Below are 21800 nucleotides of genomic sequence, written 5' to 3'. Positions count from 1 at the left end.
GCCTGCCCCTGCCTGGAGTCAGGGTGCAGGCAGACCCCCCGCCCTAGTAAACATTGCTGTGCCCATACCGTAAAAAACTGGGGTTTATTTACAGCGGACGAGGGTGCAGGCAGCGGTGGGAAGGGCTAAATGTAGCCGATAACGTCGTTACAGATGATGGGCTGGCGGCTGCGGCTGTTCATGAGGGCGGTGAAGCGGTGGAAGTCTGTGGCCAGCTGAGCAATGTTGCTGTGGGACTGGTGGAAGCAGGCGCCCTTGGGCTGCCCCCCAAGCCCCAGTGGGCAGGAGAAACGCTTGGTGGCTTCGCGGCCCCCCGGCCGGGCACCCTCAGCGGCCCGGGGCCGGGCCATGTTGGCCAGTTTACGGCGTACGTTGCCCGAGAGACTGAGCAGGAAGGCAGGGGGCTTGGCCAGGCGGCGGGAGGGCTCGGCAGGGGTTCGGTGCCGGGGTTCTGCACCCACCTCAGGCAGGTCCATCCAGTTCTCCACCAAGTCAGCGAAGCAGTTGTCACCCAGCACCAGGGGCTGCCGATTCCGGCTCTGCGACAGCAGTGCCACGGTCCAGTCCTGCGTGTCAGCCGGCTCCAGCGCCCGCCACTGCTCCAGGCAGGCATCCGATGTGGATTTGGGGCGGGCACGGCGGGTGGGTGCAGGTGGTGGGGCGGCAGGGCCGGCAGAGAGCCGGTGTGCCCGCTGGCAGGGTGGTGGGTGCCGGCGCCGCACGGGCACCTCCTCCTCCCGCCATGTGCCCCCTGATGCCTCCGAGTACCCCGAGTCAAACTCCAGACTGCGCTCACTGGCTGGGGGAGAGCGGGCAGCTGGGCACCCCCTCTCCTCCTCCTCACCCCCCGGCTCCAGGCTGCAGGCCGAGTCCGCTGCTGAGCTGGGGCGTGGGGGGCACAGGGGGTGGGGGGCCGGCCCCGGTGCCCCTCCCGGCTGGTGTGGCGCCTGCCGCGTGCCGGGCATGTGCGCCCGCAGCGCCGCCCCCGCCTCCTGCCGGCACCGCTGGGGAGAAAGGGCAAGTCAGTGCTGCCATCCCTGCTCCCTCCAGCCAGCACCCCAAATCCCAATCCCACCCTCCTGGCACCCCACACCTCCCAGTCCCAGCTCAGGGGGGCTTGGCTCACAGGGCCGGGTGTGCAGCAGGGTGCAGGGAGCGGGGTGCAGGGAGCGGGGCGCAGGTCCCAGCTTGCCCGCAGCCCCAGGCCCCGCTTTCCCGCGGCTCCTGCACGGAGCCGGCCGGCGTGCAGCAGCATGTCGGGTGAGCAAGCAGGCACCCAGCCCTGGCTGTGCCTGCAGGAAATGACACAGGGCCACGGCACGTAGGAGCTGGGCACCCCGCTGCCCCCCCACTGGCCTCTCATTTCCCCCCCACCCCAGTGGGACGGCAGCCAGGACACCCTGTCAGCAGGACGCTGCTCGGTGGCACAGGGCTGGCTGCAACCCCAGGGCACCCACAGGTGCTGGGGTGGGGCGCTCCCCCCACGCCTTGGCAGGACCACTGCACCCACCCTGTGCCCTCCAGCTGGGGACACTCCAGGTGACGTCAGGGTGCAGCCAGGCCTGCACCCAGGGCCGGGGCCCCCCAAAATACCAGGGAGCGCAGGGGCGTGGGGGAGACAGGGCTGAAGGGAACACGGCCAGGCGAGCGCTGGAAGAGGTGGCTGGCTCCCACAGCTGGGCCGCTCCTTGCTCTTGAATTCCTATTGTCTGAACCCAAAAGCAGGGAGTTACGTCCGCTTTCCTTTCCGTGCTGGAGCCACGGGAAGATGAGCGAAGCAGGAGGGTTTGCTCTCCCGGCCTCTTACAGCAGCCCCCTCCTGCTGGCCCCGACAGAACTGCTGGCCAGGCAGTGCCCTGTCCCTCTCCTGTCCCTGTCCCCATCCTGGTCTCCGTCCCCCTTCCTGCCAGCCAGGACCCTCTCAGCCAGCCCTGCTGGCGATGTGCCACAGCTCCAAGCTGCCTTGTCCCGGCTCTGGCCGGGGACGCCGGCACACCCGGCCGCGGGGAGCTGAGTAGGCGTGTGGCAGGCCCAGGGGAGCCGGCTGGGCCACCCTGTCACCTCCGGTCCCCTTGGGGCAGTCCAGGCAGGCGGCAGGGTGGCAGCTCCGGGGTGGCGGTGCTGCTGGCACCCTGACGGCTGGACATCCGTGTCCTATAGCCACCCATATCTTCACCATCACCCATGTCCCCACTGCCACCCGTGTCCCACCAGACGCCCATGTCCCCCGCACCGCCTTGGCCGTGTGCATGATGTCACTGCGCTGATGTCATTGGCAGCGCCCTGACATCACATCGAAGCCCGGGCGGCGCGGCGGGGCGCAGGCAGGGTGGCCCGGTCCCCTCTCGGTGCCCGCGGCGACACTCACCCGTTCGGCGCCGAGCTGGCCCGGGACGGCGTCCGGGCGGGCGCTGTGCATGCCCGGCCCGGCTCCGCGCCCGGCCCCGCTCCCGGTCCCGCCGGTGCCGGTGCCGGTGGCGGAGCAGCAGCAGCGGAGCGCGGCGCAGCGCCCGGCCGTGCCCGCCGCCTCCCGGCGCTGCCTGGGCGGCACCGCCCCGCCCCGCTGCAGCCAATGGGGCCGCCGTAACGTGAGCCCGGCCCGCACCGGCACCGGCACCGCCGCCCCGGGGCCCCGCCCCGCCCCGCCCCGCCGCCCCGGGGCCCCGCGCCGGGCACCACCGGGCCACGGGCACCGCCGGGCACCGCCGGGCGGGGCGGGTCCTGGGGCAGCGATCGGGAAGGGCAGCACCCGGTGTCCCGGTTGGCAGCACCCGCGAACAGCGGGGGTCCCTCGGCGGGCAGGAGGCAACCCCGTTAAAAGGCTCCGGTGGAGGCACCCGCGGGCACCGCGCTGCCAAAACGAGTTTGGGTACTGGAGGAGGGAAAGGTGACCCCAGCCACAGGGTCCACGCTCCGCCAGCGCCTATTAATTGGCAGCTAATAGCAATTAATAGGAATTCCAGGACAAGAGGCTCTGATTTGCAAATGAAGGAGAATACGGCCAAAAATTACCTCCCAGCTAATTCTCCCGGTTCCCGAGTGTGGTGAGGCAGCAAAACCCCACGGAGCATCGCTGCCCACCTGCCCTGCACCGGCTGGGGCTGGCACTGAGGGGATGGTGAGGGGCTGTGAGTGGAGGTGTGCAGGAGATAGGGACACCGGGGCCATGCCCTGTCCCTGCCCTGGGGCTGGGCTGGCAGCCGCGGATTGCTGGTGTGACGCTGGGCCAGGGTGGCGCCCAGCACCCCTGGCAACGGGCACCAGCTTGTCCCAAACAGCCAGCGAGCCATGGGCATGCATGGACGCCTCATCTTCCTCCTCCTTCTCTTCCTTCTCTTCCTCCTCCTCTATGCCCCAGGTACGTACTTCAGGGTCGGGGGCACCCTTTGCCAGACCCTGAGTGGGGGACTGAGGGAGGGGGAGAGGGGATGGGCTCCCCATAGTTGCCTCCCTGTGCCTGGGGCTGAGCCTGGGGTGGGCGGAGGGTCTGGCAGCTGCCTGGCTGGGTTCAGGCAGGGAAGGGACATCACTGGGTTATGGCCAGGGCATTGCTGGTGTCCTCAGGGCATCGTTGTGGCAGCCTTGGGGCACCACCAGGGCATTAGTGGGCCATCTTAGGGGCACATTGAGGCATTAATGGAGCATCTCTGGAGAATCACAGGGGCATCTCTGAGGCCTCCCCAGGGTATTGCTGGGACACACCTGGCAGCCTGGGGTGACACTCTCCTCTTTCCAGGGACTTTTGTCAGAGCAACAGGTAAGAGCAGGGTGCCCTGGGTCCTGTTGCACCTGGCAGGGAGACCTGTGCTCACAGCAGTGCAGGAGCAGGACTCCCTAAGTACAGCCGGGCAAGCCATCAGTGGCACTAGCTGGGTGTGAGGCTGGTCCCCGGGGTCTCCTGCCAGATCTGCCTGACCTGCCACGTGTGGTGGCCCTGAGCGAGGATGCAGCACCAGGCACCCTCGTGGCCAAGGTGAACGTGTCCTGCAGCAACGCGAGCAGCAGCCCCAATGTCACCCTGCATGGCATCGAGCCTGGCCACCCCTTCAACCCCGTCGCTATCAGCGCCGACCCTGCAGCCACCACCACATTTTGGGCAGAGGTGCGGCTGGGGGATGGGGAGCAGGGCAGGAGCCTGCCAGCATCCCGCTGAGCGCTGTGTCCCTGTGGCAGGTGACACTGCGTGCTGGTGCAGAGCTCGATGCCAGCCGGGTGAACCAGTACACCCTGACCCTGTGGGCTGCCTGTCCTGGTGAGGAGGAGGTGGAAAAGCAGCTCTTTGTCCGGGTGACAGCAGATCAGGTGCTGCGCTGTGACACCCCTTTCGCCAGCGTAGGTAGGAGCCAGGGGGCGGCAGGGGCCATGGGTGCCAGCTGGCACTGGGCTCCCATGGCCGTGCTGTGCCGCAGAGGGAGATGTGGTGCGGGTGCTGGCGGACGTGGCGCCCTGGACGCCCCTGTACGCGGTGCTGCCCCAGCCACTTGGTGGGCTGATGGTGAGTGATGGCTGCCCCGGTGGCCCAAAGCCCCCACAACCAGGAGCAGCCTTGGAGACAGCAGGTCCCTGGGTGTGTAGGAGGGCACAGGGGTTCCCACCCTCCTCCCACTGCCCATCTCACTGCAGTTCAGGCTCCGAAACCATGACACGCCACTGATGCTCACCCGCCGGGGGCTGGTGCTGGCGCCTGCCAGCGGCTTTGACCTCAGCAATGACATCCAGGTGGGCAGCAGCATCCCCAGGTTGTCACAACCGCCTCTCAGCCTGACTGGGCTTAGCACCTCACCGGCACTGCCCACAGCAATCTGCATCCTGCTCCTCCTGCCTGGCTCCTGGCTTGTCCCAGCTCTGGGAGTGCTCCAGCCCTGTCCCTGTCCCCAGCTCTACCTCCTTCTGCATCTTGAGTTGTGTCTCAGTCCTCATCCCTGTTTCTGTTCCCAGCCCCAGTCTTGTCTCCAGCTTGTCCTCATCCCCATCTCCATCCCTGTTCCCATCCCTGTCCCTGCTCCAAGCCACATACTTGTCCCTGTCCCCATCGCCTTTCCTGTGTACCTGTCCCCATCCCATCCCTGTTCCTGTCCCTGTCCCTATTATTATCCTCATCCCCATCCCTACCTGTCTCACTCATCCCTGTCCCCATCCTGATGCCAATCCCTATCCCTGCCTCCATCCCCATCCCTGTCTCTGGTGCCACTTGGGGCTGTCCCATGGCTGCCCTGGTGCTGCCTCCCAGACCTTCAGGCTGGAGATCGAGGTCATGGACCGCCATGGGCACAACTGTAGTGGGGCCGTGAGAGTGGAGGTGCTGCCATCGCGCCGTTCCCGTGTCACCTTCCTGTGAGTGGGGCTGGGCTGGGCTGGGGGTGCTGGTGGCACCAGGCCATGCCACCCTGCCTGCCTGTGCCGCAGTGAGCTGCAGCAGGCTGTGACAGTGCCAGAGGGCACCGGCCCCTTGGAGCTGGTTACGTGGGTCCGTGCCAGTGGTGATAACGTCCGCTACGCCATCCTGGCTCCCACGGCGCCAGTGCTCTTCACCATCGATGAGAGTGAGTGGAGTAGTGGGGGTCCCCAGGGCCACCCTGTCCCTGCCCTGTGCCCGGTGTGAGGCTGCGCCATCTCCTGCAGTGACAGGCAAGATCCGCAGCACCCGCCGGCTGGAGGTGGCCCACACGCACCTCATCATCTGGGCTTACAATGCCTTGCACCCCACCGACCATGCCACCGCCACGCTGAACATCACCGTGCAGGGGACAGACCGGCGGGTGCCCAGCTGCGTCCCGGCCATCGTCGTGTACGGTTTGGGGTGGGGAGCAGGGTGTGGGAGTGCTCCACCGTGCCCAGGACAATGGGGACGGAAGCTGAGCAGATGGCCACCTCACCACAGGTCCCAGGTGCCTGAGACGATGTCCCCTGGCAGCACCCTGGTGACACTGAGGTGCACTGGAGCTGAGGGGCACCTGCGCTACGCCCTCGAGGGACCCTCCACCTCCCTCTCCCGCTTCTGCATGGACGGGCCACAACTGCAGGTGAGAGGGTCTGTGGGCAGCACCCAGGACCCGGGCGGGGGCCAGCGGGACCATGGAGACCCTCTGACATGTGCTGTCATACTAAGTCCTCGGCTAGGGCTCCCCGGGGCTCTCTGCACCCCCGAGCCTGCCTGTTCCTCTCTCGCTCCCTCCTGCTCCCTTGCCAGCACAGCTTTGTGGGACACCCCGGCTGTGTGGGACAGCCCAGCTCTGCCTGACAACCCCTGTCCTGGTGTGGCAGGTCAACACCACCCTGGACTACGACTCAGAGGCCGCAGACACCGTGAGCTTCCAGTTCACAGCCACCATCGTGGTGACGGCAGGAGGGCAGCCCCCACAGAGCAGTGAGTGTCCCCAGAGGGTACCCAGTGGGGTGTGACAAGGCAGGTCATGGGGGAGGTGGGAAAAGCCCCCTCCCAGCCCCAAAACTGGCAGGTCGTAAAGGAAACATTGCTGCTGCCAAGATGCCCAGCCCAAGGGTGGTGCCACTGTCCCCATGTCCCGCAGCCTGTCCGGGGGGAGCACACCCCGCCCAGTGTGTGGTGCCAGCACAGCTGAGCCGCTGTGTGCCGCACAGCCCGTGTGCCCATGCTCGTGACAGTGACACCCGTCAATGAATTCACACCGGTATGTCCCAACGGTGCCATCTTCACTGTGATGGAGACGGCAGCTTTCGGCAGCACCGTGGGGCGCGTGACCGGCACTGACCGTGACTACCCACGGGACAGCCTCGAGTACAGCCTGGAGGGGGGCCCCAGCCCCACGCAGCCCTTTTCCATAGACACACACGGTGAGAGCGAAGCCCCTTCCCCAGCCCCCGCCACTCTCTGTGGCACCCACAGGTGCCCAGCAGCTCGTGCCACCCTGCAGGCGAGATCCGCGTGGTAGGACCCCTTGACTCCCAGCGGCACAAGAGCTACAGGCTGACGGTGCGGCTGACAGACACCCACAACGACCTGGACCCAGCAAAGCGGCGGAGCTGCCTGTGCGACGTGACCGTGCGCCTGCAGGTGCAAGTGCAAGCCCGTCAGGTGAACCGTGGTGGGTGCGAGCACCAGGGGTGCCACACCACCTCCCCCTGCTCTCGGCAGGCTGTGCTGGACCAGGCGCCGGTGTGCACCCCTGAGGTGCAGGAGCTGCGGATCACAGCTGGGTTGGGCGGCCACCAGCCTGTCACCCGCTTGGCATGCCAGGCCAGCCCCAATGGTGCCGCGCTGGCATACGCCATTGTTGGAGGTGAGGAGCGGTCCAGCCACAGCACAGCCCAGCCCCTCGCTGCCGTGTGGCACTGAGCAGACCCTCTTGTCCAGGCAACGAGGACGGGTGCTTTCGGCTGGAGGGGAACACCCTGTTCTACCTCCCTGGTGACCTGGCTGAGCCCCGCACCTTCGTGCTGCTGATAGAGGTGTGGGGTGGCCCCAATGCCCCCCGCCGCAGCACTGTGGTGGCACTGGTGGTGCACATCACCCCCCGGAGCACCCCAGTGCCACCCAGCACCACCCCCCGGCGCATGGTGAGCAGAGCCCGCTGACCAGGCAGTGCTCCCAGTCCCTCAGACCCCCCGACCCTGGCACGTCCCCTCACCCCTGCGCCTCTGCAGACGCTGCAGAAGGAGCCACTGGTCATCATGCAGACAGAAGCGGTGTGGCACCCGCCGGCCTGGTTTGTGGCTGTGCTGACCATCTCCAGTGCCCTGCTGCTGGCCACCCTGGGCTGCGTGGCCAGCAGGCTGCTGTGCAGGTGAGCCCTGGCCCCTTGGCACGGCACGGCACAGCATGGCACGGCATGGCATGGCACAGCAAGTAAGGCCAAGGGTTCACGGCTGCCTTTTGCTCCTCCTGCAGCAACCGAGACCCTGGCAAGCTGCTCCCGGGCAAGAGGTGGGTGCTGGACGGCTGGGATGGTCATATCAGCAGCGAGGGGCAGCCACGCATGTTGGCACAGGCTCCTGTAGTGTCCTTGCAGGCAGCCGGGGAGACACGGCATGTGGAGGGTGTTTAATGTACCCCATGTATGGCTGTGGTCTGTGGGTTGCTGGCGTGCGGCGCGGTCTCTGCCCCAGGGTGAGAGTGCAGCACTGACAGGAGCCGTGGGTGCAGAGATGGCGATTTGGTCAGGGGACAGCCGTGTTGGTGGCTGGGCTGGGGCAGGAGCTCTGCGGTGGGCAGGGTGGGATGGCACAGTGTGAGTGCTGCCGCCTGTCACAGGGCTGGGTCCTGGTGCCAGGGCTGGGGGCTGCTCACAGGGGGAGCCCTGATTTGCTGGGGAACGTGCCCTGGGAGGAGGTGAGCAGGCTGCACACCCCTGGGGAGGATGAACCAGGGGTGAGAGGTGGTGGAGGGGAGAGCCCGAGGAAGCACCAGAGCTGGCCCAGCCTGTGCCGGGCATCTGCATGGCGAGGAAGAGGCTTGCAAGCCTGCGGGCAGGATGACAGCTGCCTGCAGCAGCGTAACCACCTTGGGATGATGCATGGCTGGATCCACGTTCATCGGTGAGATTTGGGACATGTTGCTTGGTGGCATCAGGGCTGTAGTGACCATGAAGGGGAGAAAACTTGGGCTCAGCCCTCATGGGCAGCGCTGGCAGCAGGGGGGCTCTGGGGCTGCAGCTCCCCCAGCACAGTGTCCTCCGAGCACAACAGCGGTGTGCACGGGCACGTGGGGACACACGCAGGTGTGCTGGCAGACTGGCTTCCACTCTCGGGCATTGCTGAAAGCTAGTGGTGCTTGGGGAGCACAGCCCTGACTGCGATCCCCTTCAGCGCACCCAGGGCCACTCAGGGCCACCCAGGCTGGGTAAGGGGACGATCAGGTAGGTGAAAGTCACTTTGGGTGATGGGCTTGATGTGGCACAGCCGGCAGTGCAAAGCCCTGCTGGTGACACACTCCTGGCAGCATCCCTCGGGATCAAGGCTGGGAAGCTTTCACTGACAATGTGCTCCCCGCTTTGCCACCTCCACAGCTCCTGGGATGTGGAGGAGCAGAGGGGCAGTGAGGAGGAGCAGAGCCACCCCCACACCGGCAGCCCGGTGAGTGTGTGTCACGGCAGCGAGGGTGGGTGCCCTGCCGGGGCACGGCTGGGCACCCTGGGGCACTCAGCACCTGCACCCATCTCTCTTCCGCACAGGGGCAGTTCAATGGCCGTGCCCAGGACCCGCGTGAGTGCCCTGTTCCACAGCCCCTGCAGCCTTGGGCTGTGTCCCTTGGGGCAGAGGGATCTGGGATGGATGGGCATGGGGCAGCAACACCTGGGCAGCACCCACAGGACGAGGGCTAAGTGTTGCCTCCCACCTCAGGCACCGGCAGGGACTATCTTTTCAACAGCGTGACTGGGTCACGGCGCTGGATCCGAGTGGCTTGACCCAGCGAGGGACTCCCGGTGACCCACAGCTCCCCATGCGCCATGCTGGGCAGAGCACCGGGCACCAGCAGACACCCAGCACAGCCCTTGGGCCTGGGAGAGGGAGGGGATCCCTCCTCTGTGGCTGAACTCGCTGCCCACGGGGTGCAGCCACCCCCTGAGCCATTCCGGCCAGTGCAGCCCAAATAAATGGTGGCAGAGATTGCACCCGCTGCCGTGATTGCCGCAGGGTGTGCTGCGGGTGGACAGTCCCGCTGGTGGCTGTCCTGCTGTCACCGTCATTAGCGCCGGCTCCAGTCAGGGATGCGAGTGGCACAGCCCAGGACCAGGATGGTGGTTATGGCAGCACTGGCCCCGGGCTGGAGTTGGCACTGCAAAAAATGTGCCAAGGGCTTTGGCAGAGTCTGCTCCAGTCACGGCAGCGTCTCTGTAGCCTCTGGATGTCACCCAGCCGGGGCAGCGCTCTGCAGAGATGTGAGCTGGGGCAAGAAAACTCCATCACTGGCAATTTTGAGAAACTTTTGCCCCACGTCCCATGTCCCTCTCCTGCTCTCCCTCGCTCGAGCGCTCTCAGGCGCAATCGGGCGGGACGAGCAGCTGTTCAGCGCGGGGGATGGGTTTCTTAATTAGCAGGAAAAGTGAATTAGCGCGCGCGGGCGAATTAGCAGGGCCCGGCGAACGGGCGGGAGCGCTTTGAAGGCGTCAGTGAGCGCGGGAAGGTGGGAAACCGGTAATTTGAATTTCAAAGGAGCGCGCCACGGGAGAGCTCCCGGCAGCTCCGGGGAACGAAGCGCTGGCGGGTCAGAGGATGGAGGCGGATTAGTGGAGTAGGTGGCTAGAGGGCAGACGGGAGGGCAGGAGCCCGCTGTGAAATTTCAGAGAGGGGTCACCCGTGTGACTGCGCCTGGGGGGCCCCCTTGCCCCGAGCCCACAGAACTGTGACTGTTGGGGAGTTAAACCTTTATTGCACCGGGTCGGCGTGCGAACGAGCTCCGCTTGCGGGGGCAGCCAAGCGCCAGGAGCTGCTCGGAGCCAGGCCGCAGGGAGCTGGGTTGGCCCGGCGCGATGCACCGCCGCAGCACGAACTCGCCCAAGGCCCCGGAGGCGGGCGGCGGGGCTGGGGCGCGAGCCCGGTCCCGCTCTCTGTCCCCACACCCCGCCGGGCGGCTCCCGCGGCCCGCGCCCATTGGCCGAGCGCCCCCCTCGCCCGCGGGTAGCCAATGAGACGGCGCAGCCCGCGGGGAGGCGGGGCACTAGGGGGCGTCACGTGTGCCCAACGTGCGCGGACTGCCTCCGGCCCGCCGCGCACGGAAAGGGGCGGGGCGGCTCGGCGCCGGAGTGGCGGCTGTTTTGGCCTATCAGCGTTTCCAGAGAGCTTCCGGAGGGCGGAGCTCGGCTTCGGATTGCCGCAAGAGGCGGCGGGGCGGGTTTTGGACGGCGCGGTTGCTATGACGGCCCGCACGGGGCTCCGCCTCCTCGGCCGCCGCCATCTTGTTGTTGATTCGAACGGCGGGGAGCGGCGGCGCTGGGCTCGGTGTCGCCAGCTCCTGGCTGAGCAGGCACGGCCGGCCCCGGTGAGCCACAGCGGGCGGAGGCCTGGGGCGGGCTGAGGGGTGGGAGGGCTGAGCCAGGCGCACTGCCGTGAGGGGAGGCAGCGAGAGCCGGGCGCGCTGCCGTGAGGGGCGGGAGGGGGTAACCGGGCGCGGCCCCGCGAGGGGGGTTGGGAGGGAGGAGAGCCCGGCCAGGTCTGACTGAGGAGCGGGAGAGCTCCGTGAAGAGCCGGGGCGAGGCGGGCACCGAGCGCCGTGCCGTGGGGAGGGAGCCGGGGGCCGACCCGTGGCGGGGGAGCGCAGCCGCGGCGCCGTGAGGAGGGGACGGGGGCGCCCGGCGCGGGGCCGTGTTTGCCGGTGCGTGTGCCGCCCGGGTGCCTTCCCGCGCCGGGGCCGTGCGGGGCGCAGCGGGGGCGGGAGGGGGGTCCCCCGGCCGGGGGGGGCAGCGCCGGGAGCCGGGGTCCCTGCCCGGCAGATCGAGCGTCCCCTCCCTTTGTGCCCTTCCCTCTGCAGGGGCTGCGCGCAGGACGGGGATCGGGAACCGCGGCGGGACCATGAGCCCAACATGGTGAGGAAGCTGCGGGGCTGCGGGCCCTTCCCGCGTCCCGACCAGCCCCGCGGCGGAGGGCGCGGGCGGGCGCTGCTCAGCCGGGGCACTGGAGGATGCCTGGCGGCCCCTGGGGACAGATGTGCTCATGAGTCTGCAGAGCTGGACTGTCACCAACAACCCTCCCCGGGGGTTCCAAGCAGGACTTGGTTTAGGAGAGGTGGTAATGGCTCCCGTTCAGTTTTCAGCTACTCTGAATGGAAACTGGTGCCAGGCTAAGTGTCCTTCCATCTTAAAGCTCTGAATCAGCAAGGCCCCCATTTTTCCTCCAGCAACGTGCTTTAGTATCTGCTGCCTTTCTCATTTCAGCCTGTGTTTCTGCTTTATCTGCTTTTCCTCCCTTCAGGTTCACCTGGCTTAACTTGGTATTCAGAACTTCCAGAGCCGTATTCCAAGATTAGGCTTTGCTAACGAAGCACTGAATGGTGCCAAAATGGTGTGGGCTTGGGTCTCTTTTCATTGTTAATGTAATATTTCTAGTAGGCCTGTTTGTGTAAGCTTAGTTGGTAGCTTTTCTCATGAAATAATACGCTGTAATGTCTTGTGCAAGTTTCTTTGTACTGAACTGTCATCTCTGGCTGATATACTGACCTATGGGTGTGTGGTCAGATTTTCAATGGAGAAAAATACTCATTACGTATCACTGTACTAAGACTTCTATTTCCTCTTTGCAGAAAGTCCGTCAGGAGCTTGGAAATGTTTTAGAATTAGATATATCGGTTATTAGATGTTGTCACTATAACCCTAAATAGGCCTATTAGGGATGTCCTAATTCCGTGTAACAGTTTGTTGTGATTGAAACTGAGAAATATTTTTCTGTGGTTGGGTTAGTTAGTACTGACCTAAGGTAAGTGCTTTGTTTTGGAGCTGGAAGGAAAGTGGTATGTCTTGCAAAGATTAGGTGTGAACTCTCTATGTAGCAAGATAACATCGAGTTGCTGTTTCAACTGTAAAACCTCTTTTGTTGATGTTTTGAGCTGTCCTAATGCTATTTTTTCTTCTGATAGCATCAGAGAGTGTTTCTGACCCTCCCCAGCATTTTCAGCACAACCGCTTCCAGGTGTGTGGATGATCAGCCTGTGCCATCCTGGTTAGAGCCTGACAGGCAGATCTGGTGGTCTTTTCGTGGCATTGCTTTTATTTCCTGTCTAATAAGGACTTTTGGGAGAGCAGGGGCAGTGATCCTTGGCTCCTTGAGGGGGATGCTGATGTACCACAGGGCTGGAAAGGGTAGGATGTGCTGGTAGGACTCTAGTGAACAGGACTTATGTCATTCCTAGATGAGTTTCTACTCTGGTTATCCAGTAGGTACCTTGTAGCGGTTTTGCTTGTTTCTTACATAGAAAGAGAGAAAGTGAGGATGATTTGCTGTTGAGAAAGGGAACAGTTTCTAGGATCAGCTTCCAGTCACCAGGAGTTTTGGTTGAGTCACCTCCTGTGTGTAGCTTCAGAGTCCCTTTAAGCTCATGGAAGTATAGACTGCAACCAGCTGGAGTTTCTTGCCCTGTAACTGGTGCCAAATGGGTGTTTGTACATAGGGGAATGAGAGTTCCCTGACTCGGGAACTGATCAAACTGAAGACCAACAGCATTTTTTTAATCACCCCACCTTTTTGGGCATTTAAATGATTTTGCTGGTGCAAGGGCAATGGTGGGAACATGAGGCTGGTGGTGGATTGGAGTCTTATTCTTGTTCAGGGTAACCTGTACGGTGACTGTGAAACAGTGCAACAATGTGCTTTTATATATTTATTTTGTTATATAAAAATATAACTTTAAAAATTTACATATATTTAAAAATTAAGTGAAACAGTGGTGCACATGCTTCTTTCCTGCTACTTTTGTGACTAGTATCATCCAGTGCTTCATCATCGGGATGCCAGTACTGGGCATGTCCTTCTTGTAAAAATATTCTAGAAGGCAAAATTAGATGTGCTTTGGGATCCTATCTCATGATAGGTTGTGCAAGTCAACTGACCTGCAAGTTATTTTGTGTGGCATTGCACAGAGTGAGAAGTCAAGGTTAGAATCACAAGCACTCCAAGGCTGGAAAATGCCCAGGCTAACATAGTACCTGCACCCTTAATCAGTTAATTAGCTTTCTGAACAAGCATTATGATTTCTTCTTAATCATGCAGTTGGATGCTATTCTCATCCCATCCGAGGTGCCTAGTGTGTTTCTTATCTCCTTTCCTCCCCCGCGTATGGAGCTTATTCATTTTGGATAGAATTATCAAATGCTGAAAATGTGACCTTGTTGAGCTTGACTTGTGTGCGATGATGAACCCTGTACAAGTGTGGAGCTGTTTGTTGACCACCTGCTCACAGGACACACTGTCTTAGGTTCAGTGGATCACCAAATGTTTGTAAAAAGGTTTAATCACTTGTCTTTTTAGTTTTTTTAGTGGATTTCTCTGTGTCTAAAGGCTGTCACAGATCTGGTGAGTTTTGACTGGTGCACTGACGTGTGGGGTGGCGCTGTCTTGTCATTTCCATTGGAATAAGAAACATAGGTGGTAAGTTTGAAGTTGAATATTCACAGTCTGTGTTTGATAGGAGGTATGTTTCTTCCATCTGTGTTTGAAATGCAGATACTGAAGACACAGAAAATCTGTCAGAGGCCTTGTTTGGGCCATTGCTGGGGCGTCGCATTGTAACCCAGGCACTTCACTTGCTGCTGTTGGGTCCCCCCAGTCTGGCTTGTAATGCGTTTGAGACACGTGCATCATGGTTGAGTGTTGATGCTGGGATTTATAATCTCAGAAGATAGTATTGAGAGAAAACGGCAGCCTGATGTGTTTACTCTTACATTTGACAGTGTCACACCATTAATCTTGGTGCTGGGCAGGGTTTAGATTTGAACTTGAGTTGCAGAGTTTGTGTGTGGCAGCTCAGTAGAGCTGTGGCTCTGTGCTTGTTTGTATAATGTGACTTGCTTCAGAACAACTGCTTTTATTTCTGACTTCTCAGTTTTTTGAGAAGGAATGTATCAAAACCAAACCTAGTAAATACAAGGTGTCCCTAGTGAGCTCTGAAATGGGTGAGCTAGAGAAAAGGAGTGAAAGGAAAGAAGAAAATGTGACAGAAACCTCTGCAAGAATCATGTCAAGTATTTGTATTACTTGCTGCAAACTGAAGGAACCCTTCAGATGTATGGAGGAGCAGCTAGCAGTCTCCCTCTTTTACATTCCTGATGTGACAGGAATGCAGAGCAGGATGCTGGTGAGTGTTTAATCTCAGGTTTGTTGCTGCTGTCGCAGGGGTGGTGGGGGCGGAAGAGGAAGTGTTTCTGCATGGCTGCTTGGTTTCTGTTTTGCAGGCATTGCCTGTACGCAGTGCTTGTGCTGTTCTGATGTGGCAGCAGCTGTTATTTTTGGCTTTCCCAGCGTGCTGTTTGGGTAGATGTACTTTCTAATGGATGCAGTTCTCTTAATTGGCATGTTGAGGTGCCTGTGCTTCCTCTGTAGTCCCCCCTCGGTGTGAACTCTGCTCTGCAGATAGTACTAAGGTGCAAGTAATTTGCCTTCATTTATTTCTATAGGCTTGTCTGTAGGCATTTTGAGTGGCATTAACTGTGTGTAAAAGACAAGCTTCTTTAAGCTTTCTTTTGTTTTGCATAACCCTTGTCAGTACGTGCTCAGTTTCATTCGCAACAAATGATTTTGTCCCGTTCTCTGGGAGTGAAGGAATAAGCTTTGCTATTACAGGATGTCTATCTGTGTAACGATATCGATGATAGTTAACACTGGTGCAATTGTTTCTGTTCAAAAATAACATGGGTGTAGCTGCCTTAATTATATTAGTAGGAGATCTGTGGCAACCAAATCTGATAAAAGCAGTAAAAAAGGTTATGAGATGTAATGTGCCTATCCTGGTAGGACGTTACTACACGTGGTTGAGAGATCCGATAGATAAGCTGTCTCTGATTTAGCTTTTGTAGTTAGAAAGATTATCTGCTTTACCAGCTGTCCTGCTTCTTTGCCAAACGCTACTTCCCTTCAGCAGTGCCTGTTCGGCTGCCACATTTTAATATACTTCAGCCCTTTTTCATTAATACCCGTCGGTGTCTTGTGAAGCAGGGCAGATGAAGAACAGGCATGCACCCTGTTCGGTTCCACCTGCTGGTTGGTCATCTTCAGCTGAGGGATGGAGGCAATAGCTGGGGACAGGGGTCCCCTCAGCCCCAGTGGTACGTGTGGTAAAGAGCATCCGTCAGAGTCCAGAGGAATGAGTGAGAGCATTTGCATCCTGAAAGGAGCTCGCTGTGAATTCTGGTCCCAGACTCGAGGGAGAGCGTGCTCTGAAACGTTCTGAATTGATGAGCAAGTAAAGATCTAAATAGAAGCTAATTTAGCGCTTGCTAACTCATTTCCATACAACATCTTCCAGGCTGACTTGCTTCTGGCATCCTGCTCCCTCTTGATTGTGAGAGGCTGGCTCCATATTCCAGTGACTGCTCAACAGAGAGAGCTTGGGTGACATCTCTAAGGTAACTTTTTTCTGTTTTGCCCAGAATACATATGCCACAGCCACATTAAATACCATGCAAAGAGAAAGAAGCTGCTTGCTTTTTACCTCTCACTTTGTAATTTCACCCTTCAAGTAAGTATATGTAGATATGGTTTGTGGGAGGTATGCTCTCATCGTTGGAGGATACTACAGGCATGCCCAGGTAAGTTCGCTAGAACAGAGTGAAAAGCTCAGTCCTGTTTTATATTTGTTAACTTTTAAGCAAATTGGTGTCATTTCTTTGTAACAAGAGCTAAGCTTCCAAGATTTGGAGGCTCTTATTCTCTAGCAGCTCTGGCCATTTAGGTGGCTGAATTGCAGCTGGATTGTCTTATGATGATTTTGGAACTTTAGCATTGTCTGGTTTTTTTGTTTTGTTTTGTTTTCTGAGATTAGTTAGCTGCAACATGATAAGCTGGTTCGACAGTCTTCCAGGCTGAAAGGGATTACTTTGTGCTGTTCTAAATTTGGAAGAAAGTCTAGCATACCTGTTTTTTCCCCAGTTCTTTATCAACAGAGATATGACTCAGTAGTAGTACCTGTGGTAAAAGCAGCTGTTTGCCAGCAGACTCAGATGACCTTGTTTTCTTGAGAGACTGTGTGTTTAAATAGTGGCTGTGTCGCATAGTTCACTTTTCTGGTGGGAAGGCCCCTGACCTGTGTGACTGACTGTCTTTGCTTGGTCGAAGTGCAACAGGTAATGACCAAAGATGCCAAGCTCCACAGCTGCCTTCCAGGGGTGGTGCCTTCTCTGCAGGGAATGCTGCTGTGTCTTTGTCACAACTGACTTAAGTGCTGATCTAAAATTGAAATATTGTATAGTGCTCATTCTGCTTTGACGTTTCTCTTTTTTTATTTTTTTTTTTTTATTTTCCCCCTTTAGTTCTATGCTGAGCTGCATTTTCCCCGTTTCTTAAACTGCCAGAGGGGGTTTATGCAAAATATCATGTAATGTTTAATTGGGATTAGTATTGTCCACTGTTGATATCAAAAGTATTGCCAAGCGTTTCAAAAAGTGAGTTTAGAAATCTTAGAAAGGCAGAAGAAGACAGGGCTGGCTGTTTGTTCTGTGTCCTTTGACAGTACTGTCTGAGCAGCTTAAGCATGTGTGGGGAGGCAGTCATGATCTCATTACAGCTAACTATAGGCGATAAGCAGCTTTGAGCACCAAAATCAGTGCACCAGTGAATGCAGATGTCAGTGAGTTATTTAAAGCAGGAAGGATTGGGGAGAGAAGCCTAAGGGCTGTGTAGTCCCATGTCTTAGTCAGTAGCTGAATCAAACCAAAGAATAACTTAAATGAAAATGTTAGAGCTATTGCGGAAGATGAGGTTTAATTGTGCTCTTGTGTTGGTTTGGGTACTGTTGTGGATTAAGTAATGCTGGTAAAGTTCTGGAGCTTGGGAAGGCGCTTGGGACACTTGCTGCCTAGTGGAGTGTATTTCACTTTTCCAAACCGTGGTCTGTGTGTGAAGCTACGTGGCAGACCTGAAGAAGGTGTACCTATCAGATCATGGAGTTGACTCTCTTACTCCACAAATGTCAGTCTTTTGAGTCTGTCTCAAAAAGGTTGTTAAAGCAGTCTGAAGCTCACTTTGTGTTGAAACAGTACGTATGCAGGGATTTTTTTAGATAGTTTCTTAAACATCACCACACCTCCCACAATAAACCCCACAACAGATTAATCTTGAGTATGTGGATTTTGCTTAAATGGATATTATGGATAACCTTACTTTTGCAAATATTGGAATGGTTTGCTTTATTTCCTATTTGTACCAAATATTTTGTTGGGGGGGGTTTTTGGCCTTTTTTTTTTTTTTTTTTTTTTTTTCTCTTGTGCTGTGCAAGTGGCATTTTCTTTGGCTGGGTACAAATCTTTATGTAATTGGGGTTTTAAGTATTCTGCAGTTCTTAACCACAAGTGTCGACCTGAATACAATTATTAAAATTTGAAGGTAAGCTAAATCTGAACCAATAACATTATCAGGCATGTTTTACACATCTTCTGTTTTCACAGAACAGAGAGAAAACCTCTAACTCCATTAGTCAGACTAAGTACCACTGTTTTGCACTATGCAGAATCTGAATAGTTTTCACTTTTTCTCGTTCAGGTGCTATGCACTCTGGTATTTCTTTTTCCCATACTCACAGCACTAGGGGTTTCTGGTTTTCCCCTTAAGTATATTTAACTTTAGTTAAGTAAGATCACAGGTATTTCTGTTCCTGTGGTCTGTTCATGATTCATGTAGCATCCTTAGGACTGACAGTTCCATATGTATTTCAGCAGTTGAGAACACAGTGGACCTGTTGACAACTTGGTTCACCTAGTAACAAAACCCAGTTGTCTTAAAAATTGAGTCTAGCTGCATTTGCAAATCAGACTTAAATATTCTTAGTTAAAATAGTTAAGGGTATGGTATCATTCACCAGACAAAAGTAAATGGAGCTCTTTATTCACTGCAGTTAAAATATCTTCCTGAAACCTGGCAGTTAAAGGTTAGAACTTAGATTGCGAAGTGTTTCCAGACTTTGTGGTTTTTGTATTTCATCCTATTGTGACATGACAACTAGAAGAAAATTCAAAACCTTTAAAAAGTTCTGATAAGGTCAGCATCTTGTGGCAGTGAGCTTGGCAGGTTGACTCTTCCATGAGCGCAAAGCAGTTTCTATTCTTTCAGGTTTGTTATCATTTGCAGTTTTCTTATGACCTTCGAAGAGGAGAACTGCGTGTTATTTTCTACCCGTAGTGCTTGTTAGTTTGTGTCTTTCAGTCTGAGAGGGTTCGCTTCTGGCACCTCTCACTACACTGTATTGGACTGGAGAAGAAAATTAAAGAGTAAATTTGCTTTCCCTTGCTATATATGGCCTGTGATGTATTGTAACCTAGATGGCTGTGAGAATACATCTGATTTAGCAAACTGATGTTTTGTAGAAGCTGCAACGCACTCTTCCAGTATCTTTAGGTGATTTTAAGGTGTGAAAAATCGAGGTAGCTTTTATGCACTTGAGACAGACGTGCTATTAAAAGCAAACTTGCCACAGTCTGTGCGTCTTCAAAGTGAATGTATGCTGTGCTTTTTTAGCATATGAGGCAAAAGTAACATATTTACATATATATATATATATATATATATATATATATATATATCAGGTGCTGCACTTAATAATTAGATAGAAGCAAATTTGACAATAAATGAGGTTCAACACATTATTTGCTTTTTGCTTTGGCTTTACAGCTCTGTTACTCAGCCAGCGGCCTCAGTTGTTGTAAGTGGCACTCCAGAAAGCCTGTTGGAAAGAGCTTTGAGCTCTACTTCAGCAGCTTAACATTTAGATAAGATATTGGAAATTTGTGACCTGTAGAGTGTTTACAAGAACTTGTTTGCAACTGCTGCAGTGAATAGTTAAATATAGGCTTCGTCCGTCTGATTGTTCACTTGAAAAGGAGGAGTTTCTTGTTTTAAACCTTCAGAACAGAACTGTCTGGTGTGGTAGAGTGTTCCAAGAGGCCAGCTGCCCAGTGTCGGTATATAAGGGGAGTAATAATGAAGTTTCGGAGTATTAAAGGTCGTTTTCCTTTGGCAGGAGCTGAAGAAATACAATAGGGTGAATTGTGTTCAGGAACTGCTGCTTTGGCATCTAGGAGCTCCCATCTCCTTGAATATTTCTTTTTGCAAAGCTAGAGTTACACTGGATCCCTCGGAAGTGTGAGGTTTGTTAGAAGAAGGTACCAAAGGATGCTAGTGCTGGCTCCTGATCTGGTAAAATGATCTTGCAGACATTTTAAAATGCCAAGTTTTGTCTTTTTGCCCTTCAAAACTCATAGTACCTTGCCAAGCTCAAAGCTATGACTAGTCGTCCAATTTGTGTACCTTCTCAGCAGACAGCCTCAGGTTCTGATGCCCTTTCATTTTCACTCAGGTGGCTGGGGACGCCTGTTAATTCTTTGCCCTTTACCTCCCAGAGCATACTGCAAGCCACAAAACAACCCCTGAGGTATTTTAACAGCTTTAAGATTTTCAGTATGAGTGATTGAGAGTCTGACAGATTATGCTGATCCCCAGAAGAGTAACAGGATAACAAAAGGCCCAGATCAAAATCCCTTCCATGACGCTGAGCTGTGTGTCCTGTATGTTTTGCCATATTGGATTTTTTTTAATGTCACAAAGGATGTGAGAGTATCCTTGTATGAAATTCTCTTTAGAGTTGTAGCTAGTTTCAAACAAAATCTGCACCTTAGTTTTAAGGGCCATCACATACTAGATCATATTTTACTTAAATTATGTACTAGCTTTAGTGCACTATCTTTGTCTAAAATAGGTTTGTTATGACAGAAACTTTAAGTTATTTCTTATTCAAAACCTCAAACCAAAAATGTTGCACTTTATACCTGTATTTCCATGGCATTGTTTACTTTCTTGCAGCACCTGCATTGAGGTTTTTGTTCCTAATATGGAGCTCAGATTTTTCTCTTTCCTTCTGCTCTCTGGTTTTCTGTTGGTGTGGTGGTGGTGGTGTTTTGTTTGTTTGGTTTTTTAATTTTTAGTGAGTTGACCATACAAGATAATGTACCGTATATGAGAATGTACCTTTTTTTGGTACTCTCTCATGGAAAAAAAATCACAATGAAGAAATGTCAAGTTGGGAAGTTAAAGCTCGTGTTTTCTTGCATGTGACCCTTGAGGGTCATCTGCTTAGGAAAGTTAAACTGATATCAAGCAGGGGGCATGGATTTGCAATATGATTATGTGGCTTTAACTCCCTGTGGACGTGCTTATAAGGTCATTTCTGCTACAAATGCTTGGGACAGCTGCGTTAATCAGCATGTTCACCCTTGCCTACTGCAGCTCTGCCAGTGGAATCCCTTAACATAGATACAGTTACAGTGGTAAAACCACACTTTTAAAATAAAGCTTGTTTTGCTTGGGGTATTGAGAAGGTAGACAGTGATGTGAGTGCTTTTTTTGTCATTGGGACTAGCATGTGAGCTATCGGCGCTTCTTCTAAGGAAAGAAGGATTAGGTAGAAAAGTAGGGCCCCAAAATATGTCTTTTCCAGCTGAATTAATTTTTTTCATCAGCGGTGTAAAAATAGAAGGGGCTGCAGCAGCAGTAAAGGGCACCTTCTATCAGTTGGTCTGGTAAAAGATTTTACCTATCCCTACAAACCTTGCTAGATTTATTTCAAAATGGGTGTCCACTCAGCATCGCAGGGCAACCTTTCTCATACAGTAAACTGTGTCCTGAACGTTGATACAATTCAGAGTATGTCTGATTGCCTTAGATTTCTTTACCTCTCTGACCTTTTTCAGATGCTTAACAAAGCCCCAGACTTTGTTTAATGTCAGTATCTCTGAACTCTGTTAGCAGAGGAAACCAGTAGATAACAGCTGTTCCTTGTACTTTTGGCAGAAGAATTTGTTTACCAGGGTGAAGTGAATTTGTTTGGATAATCTTGCTTTTATGCTCTGAAGTCTTTCCGTGGAACCGATGTGCTCCTAGATTGTCCTTTTCTATTTCTGCCGTTTGAGCAGAAAAGTTGCTCAAGGATTTGGTTCTTCAGCCAAACACAGCATCACATTCGGTTGCTAGAGATGCCCTAATTCAAGTCTGTATTGACAAACTCAATTCAATTGTTGATAGACTAGGACACAGATTCTTAAAATCTTGAGAATTTAATTGTCAGGTAAGACTAGGTTGAAATGGAGTGCAGGGGGATCATGGAAAAGTATCATCAAATGACAGTATTTTTA

The 21800-nt window shown here is 55.3% G+C and overlaps 3 protein-coding genes across 6 annotated transcripts in view; 2 read left to right on the top strand and 1 right to left on the bottom strand.

The window, feature by feature from the left end:
- Positions 1-87: 87 nt before the first annotated feature.
- Positions 88-2473, bottom strand: INKA1 (inka box actin regulator 1). Its single transcript, XM_065642829.1, has 2 exons — positions 2369-2473; positions 88-1004 (listed from the first exon to the last, which is right to left on the bottom strand). Exons 1-2 carry the CDS (start codon positions 2417-2419, stop codon positions 126-128), a joined length of 930 nt encoding a protein of 309 aa, XP_065498901.1. The 5' UTR covers positions 2420-2473; the 3' UTR covers positions 88-125.
- Positions 2418-9383, top strand: CDHR4 (cadherin related family member 4). The gene is made up of 21 exons (XM_065642857.1): positions 2418-2869; positions 3231-3358; positions 3662-3757; positions 3906-4102; positions 4174-4336; positions 4410-4495; positions 4624-4719; positions 5231-5334; positions 5407-5543; positions 5623-5788; positions 5882-6023; positions 6265-6367; positions 6601-6813; positions 6894-7033; positions 7115-7259; positions 7334-7536; positions 7624-7763; positions 7868-7903; positions 8985-9051; positions 9150-9180; positions 9319-9383. Exons 1-21 carry the CDS (start codon positions 2418-2420, stop codon positions 9381-9383), a joined length of 2910 nt encoding a protein of 969 aa, XP_065498929.1.
- Positions 9384-10868: 1485 nt separating this feature from the next.
- IP6K1 (inositol hexakisphosphate kinase 1) overlaps positions 10869-21800 on the top strand; it is a 38131-nt gene continuing 27199 nt past the window's right edge. For 2 of the 4 annotated variants that reach the window (XM_065642263.1, XM_065642260.1), the window contains exons 1-3: positions 10869-10957; positions 11447-14761; positions 15929-16028. The gene's annotated coding sequence lies outside the window, so the exon portion shown is untranslated. The remainder of the gene's footprint in view (positions 10958-11446; positions 14762-15928; positions 16029-21800) is intronic. The other 2 variants (XM_065642261.1, XM_065642262.1) reach the window with 2 other exon arrangements.

The sequence above is a fragment of the Caloenas nicobarica genome, chromosome 11 (assembly GCF_036013445.1).
Source record: "Caloenas nicobarica isolate bCalNic1 chromosome 11, bCalNic1.hap1, whole genome shotgun sequence".
NCBI lineage: Eukaryota > Metazoa > Chordata > Aves > Columbiformes > Columbidae > Caloenas > Caloenas nicobarica.
The sequence above is the reverse complement of the archived record's forward strand: the minus strand, read 5'-3'. Positions and strand labels throughout refer to the sequence as shown.

Coding starts and splice junctions, on each gene's coding strand:
- CDHR4 (XM_065642857.1), top strand. CDS start 2,418: ATGCCCGGCCCGGCTCCGCGCCCGGCCCCGCTCCCGGTCCCGCCGGTG. Junction 5,789..5,881: donor TGCGTCCCGGCCATCGTCGT/GTACGGTTTGGG, acceptor ACCTCACCACAG/GTCCCAGGTGCCTGAGACGA. Junction 6,024..6,264: donor TGGACGGGCCACAACTGCAG/GTGAGAGGGTCT, acceptor CTGGTGTGGCAG/GTCAACACCACCCTGGACTA.
- INKA1 (XM_065642829.1), bottom strand. CDS start 2,419: ATGCACAGCGCCCGCCCGGACGCCGTCCCGGGCCAGCTCGGCGCCGAA. Junction 1,005..2,368: donor GCCAGCTCGGCGCCGAACGG/GTGAGTGTCGCC, acceptor CTTTCTCCCCAG/CGGTGCCGGCAGGAGGCGGG.